Source organism: Carcharodon carcharias, chromosome 7 (genome assembly GCF_017639515.1).
Source record: "Carcharodon carcharias isolate sCarCar2 chromosome 7, sCarCar2.pri, whole genome shotgun sequence".
Lineage (NCBI taxonomy): Eukaryota > Metazoa > Chordata > Chondrichthyes > Lamniformes > Lamnidae > Carcharodon > Carcharodon carcharias.
In genome coordinates, this window is record NC_054473.1 from 126,487,829 (window position 1) to 126,495,311 (window position 7,483).

At 41.0% G+C, this 7,483-nt stretch overlaps 1 protein-coding gene across 1 annotated transcript in view; it reads left to right on the forward strand.

Moving 5' to 3' along the window:
- Window positions 1–7,016, forward strand: part of tgm2l (transglutaminase 2, like) — a 36,610-nt gene extending 29,594 nt beyond the window's left edge. The window contains exons 11-13 of the mRNA XM_041191168.1: window positions 1,324–1,484; window positions 2,244–2,380; window positions 6,644–7,016. Coding sequence (XP_041047102.1) covers window positions 1,324–1,484; window positions 2,244–2,380; window positions 6,644–6,794 — 449 coding nt within the window. The 3' untranslated portion in view covers window positions 6,795–7,016. The remainder of the gene's footprint in view (window positions 1–1,323; window positions 1,485–2,243; window positions 2,381–6,643) is intronic.
- The last annotated feature ends 467 nt before the right edge of the window (window positions 7,017–7,483 follow it).

The window sequence follows — 7,483 nt, forward strand, 5'->3', positions numbered from 1 at the left end:
ATAAAGTGCCATTGCTAGTCTGAGATGAACCATACCACTCTGTGACATAATTGCTGTGCCTCTGTGCTAATTGCATGAGTAGAATACTTTTTATTGGTCTGTCATGATGTTCACTTATCACATTTGACAATTAACTGAAAAATGATGCATGGTTTAATAACCTACTGAACATCACTCTCTAACCTCACACTTGAAGAATGCATCAAGGGTTGCCAGAAATCCAGACCCAGCATGAATGACTTCCTTCAGGAGAGGATAGCTAATAGGGAAATATTGGAAAAGGACTTTAATAAGAAAAAAAAGTTTTGTGATCCTTTTCAGGTCATCTTGCAACAAAACTAAACGTTATTTAACCTTTCCTTAACCTGAAGATGTTAAGCCTCTGAGCCAGATCACACAACCATATTTAAAACAAATCCTTGTTTGCTATTTTCCATTTGGTTAAAACAAGCTTCAGAATTAAGAGTATCCTGAGGAAGCTACTGGTGACTGCTTTTTGAGCACAACCTGCCTAGATATTTTATTAAATGTAAAATATTATATTCTCTTACATTAAAAGCATACTTCATCCTCTAAGCTGCAATTAAGGTCTTGAATGGATGGCTTTCTTTCTGTGATCCAAACTGCCTAAGTTGATCAGTAAACTGTCAGATGTGATCAGCATGCGTTACCAATGACTCTTGAAAAAGTAGCAGATGGAAGAAAGTCCAGCTGTGCCAGTATCACAGCGAATTATGCCACAGAATGGCAGAATTGGCCTCCGGCTATCACTGGCTCCCTGTCGAGCTCTCCTGTCCCACCCCCTTCTACCAGCTTGTATTTCATCTCATTTCTATATGCCTTAGTTCTGATGAAGGGTCATACAGACTCGAAACATTAACTGTATCCCTCTCTGCAGATGCTGTCAGACCTGCTGAGTTTTACCAGGTATTTTTGTTTTTATGGCAGAATGCAAGTTCTGACACTTTTCTACAACATGGCAATGATGCTGAGTGTTACTAGGAAGAAGCCAGACAGTTCTCTATATTGGAGAATGAAGTGGTGGCAGTGTCAGAATGTTTTGGTGCATTTCGATCACCTAGTTTCAAAACTGGCTACCTACTGCTACAATTGACGACCCTTCACACCGCCACCCCCCACTCCCCCCACCACTACCTCTCTCAGTCCTGAGAGCTCATAGCATAGGATATCATCAAAATTGTACTCAACTTTGTTATTTTTTGTTCTGGTTTATTTGTCATCCACTTTTACTCCATCCAGTTGCTTCAAAAGAAATTTGGAGTGATTCTGTGGAACAAACTGTGGTTATTTTGCTTTTATTAGTTCAGAAAGAAGTTCTGAGACTGAAGTACAAAGACTACGGTGAACATCTCTCTGAACACAATTTAATTCGGCTGACGGCCATGCTTACAATTGAAGGCACATCTGAAGTGAGTCTTAAGGAGTGCAATGTTGCTCTGAACCTGCCTCAGCTCACTGTGAAGGTAAGCACAGTATTATTTAGGAAAAGCAGATTTACATTGTCATTGAAGGTAATGAGAAGTGAACTTTGGGTTGGGAGGACACATTTTCCCCCTTGACTCACTGACAGCATTCTTCTTGCAACAGTGTTTGCACACAGAATCAAGGCTTTGTATTGACTAGTGGAATCTTCTTCTACCTATGTTAGCAGCTTTGCAGAATCAGATCAGCGTAGGTCCAGATGGGCTTAGGGAATGTCCTTTAGGGAAAGAAATCTGTCTGACCTGGCCTGGTCAGGCCCAGATCCACACCCACACCCCACAGCAATGTGGTTGACTCTTAACTGCCCTCTGAACAAGGGCAATTAGGGATGGGTAATATATGCTGGCCTAGCCAGTGATGCCCACATCCAATGAATAAAAAAAAAGTGAAATAGTTAAGGATGTGCTGTGAACAGAATACTATGATCATTGTATGCAATGATAGCTCACTATCAAAGATGTTTTAATGTGTCCGTCCTGACATTATGGATGTGATGCAGGCATATATGGGAACCTGATTTCTGATCATAAAAACAATTCTTATGGATTTTTTTCAAATTTGTGAAGAAGTCTATTTTTACATTTTCATCAAACTAAAAAAATCCAATAATTTATATGATTTTAAAAGTTCCTAGTTGTGTTAAAAATCAGACATTGATTTAAAAATATAATATTCGAGAGAAATGGATTAGTATGCCTGAATGCACTACCAATACAAGAAACCGTTTTGCCTGATTCTAGGTGGTTGGTGAACCAATCCTGTACAGAGAGCTAACTGTCCAAATAAAGTTTGTAAATCCTCTTCCCATCACATTAACTGGAGGCATCTTCAGTGTGGAAGGCACCGGACTCACAGATCTAAAGGAAATTAAATCTCCGTGAGTAACATGATTGAACATTTCAGTAAATGAAAGAGATGTCTTAGAATGGGACTACTGAATATTGTGCAATAACTATTCATGGTTAGATACTTGCCATTTGTTACCAATGTTGCTAATGTTTAGTGAGAGAAAAGAATATATTTGGAAACCAAATGGCCATTAATCAGTCAAACAATTTGAAACATGGGATGTTGCAGGTTAACGATCCCTGTGTCACTGGGATGTTGCAGGTTAACGATCCCTGTGTCACTGGGATGTTGCAGGTTAACGATCCCTGTGTCTCTGGGATGCTGCAGGTTAAGAGTTCCTGTGTCTCCGGGATGTTGTAGGTTTACAATCCCAGTGTCTCCAGGATGTTGCAGGTTAAGAGTTCCTGTGTCACTGGGATGTTGCAGGTTAAGAGTTCCTGTGTCTCTGGGATGTTGCAGGTTAAGAGTTCCTGTGTCTCTGGGATGTTGCAGGTTAACGATCCCTGTGTCTCTGGGATGTTGCAGGTTAAGAGTTCCTGTGTCTCTGGGATGCTGCAGGTTAAGAGTTCCGGTGTCTCTGGGATGTTGCAGATTAACGATCCCTGTGTCACTGGGATGTTGCAGGTTAACGATCCCTGTGTCACTGGGATGTTGGAGGTTAAGAGTTCCTGTGTCTCTGGGATGATGCAAGTTAACAATCCCTGTGTCTCTTGGATGTTGCAGGTTAAGAGTTGATGTGTCACTGAGATGTTGCAGGTTAAGAGTTCCTGTGTCTCTGGGATGTTGCAGGTTAAGAGTTGCTGTGTCTCTGGGATGTTGCAGGTTAAGAGTTCCTGTGTCACTGCGTTGTTGCAGGTTAAGAGTTCCTGTGTCTCTGGGATGTTGCAGGTTAAGAGTTGCTGAGTCTCTGGGATTTTGCATGTTAATGATCCCTGAGTCTCTGGGATGTTGCTGTTCATGGTTCTTGTGCATTTTGGAGATAGTGCAAGTTAACAGTGCCATCTGTAGGCTATTGCCTTAGTAACTGAATGCTCAAAGAGATTTGATTTCCAAAAAGAATAGACACATCATAGTCAATGAGAATTAATTTACCCTTTTGTCTTGTGTTCAAGGAAATTTCCTGCTGTAAGTGACATGGTGACATTTGAGACATGGTTTTGGAAATACCAAGTTAAAGGGAAATGTATGTGCTGGTAAATGATCAGAAGTTTATTTCAGTCAGGCATGAAACAGAAGATGCAGAGTGAGTGATGTGACTTGACATCACCGGATATCATATGTTTAAAAGATATGAATAAAAAATTTGAATATTGCTGAAAAGAGACAAGTTGTCAAAGCTTTGTCAAATAAAAAGTTTAGGTTTTAAAATGATCGCTTGGTGCGGTGAATTGAACGTTGCCCTTTAACTCGTGGAACCCAGGCTCAAATCCAGGCGAGACAGGTGTGATGTATGTTACTTTTACTCTCCTGTTATCATGGTCCTATGTATCTTTAAAATTATCTCTTGTAAATGGATACTTATCCCCTTGCAGCTATCAGTGATGTTTTGTGGCTGCCTCTAGAAGCTGTGTGTCTTTGAGTATTATACATAGTCCTTTGGTAGTACAGAACTCAAGTATTGGTGAAAAAAGAGACATGCTGTCGAAGCTTTTCATCTTGCACTCATCAGGACAGATACACAAGAATACTAATTGTAAAAGGAATAACAATTTATACTGCAATAGAGGAGAGTGCTTGTTGGTTGGCAAGCGGACTCTGATTGGAAGAGACGTTGCCTTGGAGAATGCACCAAGGAATAATTAACTGCCAAGCTTTTGTTTCAATTCAAACTAGGCAGGTCAACTCTGGTCAAGGCATTGTTGTGGCTCGACTCTGGTCAAGGTATTGCCATGGGAAATGAACCATGCTGTCCCCCCATGCTTTTGTTTAGTTGAAAAATGTGCTCCTTCTGCCTGCAAAGGACAGTGCCCTGTGTGAATATATGTAGCTTCTAGCACAGATATAACCTTTAATTGCTCTTCTGTTGCATCATACTGCACTTTCATAGAATTATCATGAATTACACAGAATACAGAATCAATTATTTTTGGTTGCTGTAGCGAAGTGCTGACCACTTGCTGTTCTGGTAGTGCAGTCGATATTGTGAATTCACCAAACAGAGAATCATGCACACAATACCTGTCACAGTGCATGGCATCCTGTGCCTTCTGTCTTCTGCCACATAGTGCAACAGATTACCAGAACCATTTTTATCCTACCCGCCCTCTTTGCGATGAGGCACTGAATACCAGAACCATCTTCAGTCTGCTATACACATTGCAATGGGGCATCAAGACCCTTGACCCAAGCTGTTGGCATTGTGCTACACACATGGTGGGAGCATTGAGACTCTGTGCCACTTCATTCTATTGCACACATTGGAACAGGGCAGTGAAACCCTATGCCAGCCTACCACATATTGCAATGTATGCTGGTGACACACTGACAAAGCTTCACATTTTTCCAATGATTTATTTTGAGCTGTTTTCTCAATCTAATTGAAGAATTCCACCTTTTTTTTACATTTTCTTGTGAGGGAAGAACTGTAGCTGCATAATTATGTTTAAAATCTAAGGTCCAGGCACAGCAGGAAACCAGAACTGCTGAATAACGTTGCTGTATCTCATTACTCTGTTAGATAATCAGCCCTGGAAACTGAGCTGCCCAGATTTTACTCTCAGATCAGATTCAGCCGATTGCCACCCGCAGTCTCACAGCAAGATAACACTAGCTGCACCAAAAATGAGAAAAAAAGGCCAAAGCATCCTTGTATACTATTTATTTATTCATCATCTTTATTTCTGATTCAAGTGTTGTGCCTCTTCCAATCCAGTTGCCCCCTGCCCAAAGGGAGAAAACAGTTTGGACCAGGACCCTTATTTCCCAGTTTTCACTGGTGTTCCATTTTAGGGCATACAAGACCAGTTCAGACCAGTATTATTATTTCCCAGTTTTTATTGTTTTTTTTTCGTTCTGGGTGACCCTTCCCTAATCCTGTCTTTGAAGACTGCCAGCATTCAACTGCTGTATTGATAGCTTCAGTACTTCTCATTGGGCTGTGATAGAATTAAAATAATATATGATTTTAGATGTTTAAAAGTGAGTCAATTCTTGTCAATGTGAAAGGCCAAATTAAATTAGTACGCATCTAATACTGGAACAGTTTCACTCAAAGTTGTTTACTTCCAGCACCCTCTAGGAATGTCACACTGATAGATTTTCAAAAGGAGCTCAGAGAGAGGATTTTAGTTGGGCTTTAAACTTCCAATATTTACCTTCTTTGTAGATTTTGCTTCTCACCATTTCCCACTACATATTTTATTTGAAAACTTCATGAACTGGATTTTATGGCTGCAAATTGGGCTGACCGGTGCCCCCTCCACCCCCCTGCCCACCAGGGCTTATGTAAACAATGGCATGATGACGTCAGGTTGGCAATCAGCATCATCCCGCCAGTCTCTGATAACATGGAAGGTGAGCGGGCACCCAAAAAGAAAGCCTGCCCACCATTTTTAGAAAGAAAATTAACAAGCTGTTGAGCTTGCTAAAAACCCAATTCACTGCAATTTTTTTTGTTGCCCACTCCATTTCTCGGTAGTCACGTGGGACAAGTGTTGGGAGTAATTTACGCCACTTATGAGGAGGTGACGTGAGGGTGGATGAAAAGCCTGCAAACGGGTCCATTGCTGAATATAGCAACAAAGTCTGCTGCTGAAGGCGGCAGCACTTGGATGTTAGTATGCTTTGTTTCTTCACTGTTTTTAGACCGACATAACAAATAAGAAGGGAGTGAGAGGGCAAGGGGCCTTTGAATTGTTGGCTGTGATCAACTTCTGGTTCATGGCCAAACCCCTCTCTCGCCTGATGTTCCACGCTATACACCTGATTGGACGTGGATCCTCCCTCCACCCCTTTGCCAACACTAATTGGCTGGTCAACGTTTAATTTGCAGTTGTGAGACTGTGGGAGTGGGAGCGAGTGAATCAGGCACTTCATGTTCTGCCTCCCCCAGCCCACTGGAAACAGTAAAACCCAGCTCCATGTTTCCAGTGTAATGATAATCAGATAACTGTAGGCAGCCCTGCATGGGTTGCATGGGTACCTGCCCCCACAAATATATATATTTCTGCAGAATAACTGTGGTCCATTTGGTCATTCTACATGATTTTAATTCTAACAGAACCACACATTAGAAGAAGGCCCTTTTACACTACCCTTTTTTCTGTTTACTTTTTTTTTTAAATAAATAAAGAACTGCAGCAATCCATCCTGGACAAGAGGTTGTGGTGAATGCGTCCTTCAAACCAACCAAGACTGGCTTACAGAAACTGATGGTGGATTTCGACAGCAACAGACTCCGCGATGTTAAAGGCTCCACCAACATTATTGTCAGACGGGCTTAGCAAATGGTCATTGGTATTTTATTAAGTATTTTAATCCATGGAGGAATCCGCAGGAGGCCATTCGGTCAGTCAACTCCATGCCAGCTCTGCAAAAGCAATATAGCTAGTCCCATTCCTACCCCTTCTCCTATAGTCCAGCAAATCTTTCCCTTCATGTTTTATGTCATTAATATTGTTTCTCAATAGAATGGGTAGCTTTAATAATTCAAGCATGAATCAAATTTCTTGCAATGTTTTGATATTAAGCTGACTATTTCAATAAATGTGACCAATACAAGCACCAAATACTAAAGTCTTATCAACATCCTTATTAAATAGATTTTTTATCATGCCATGCTGCTGTAAGTAATGTGATGTTTGTGTGGTTTAACACTCCTATTGAACAGGTAGCATCTCTGGGGAATAACAGTTTTAAATAACAACATATATTTGTAAATTAGGTGACATAATAAGGTAAAGTAAGATGTAATTGCAAAGTCTTATGGCATTTGCCCAGCTAGTTACTGAGAGAACAAAAAAGGTCTGGAGACATGTCCTTTCCCCAGCACATGATTAACTTTACATTTGAATTTCTGCCCACAAAGGACAAAGCAGAGCAGCCTAGCCAGAATCAGCCCATCGCTGTGGCTGTCACTGAGCATCTCTGACAACAAAGGGAACTCAACATTGTGGGAATTTCAGTTGAATAC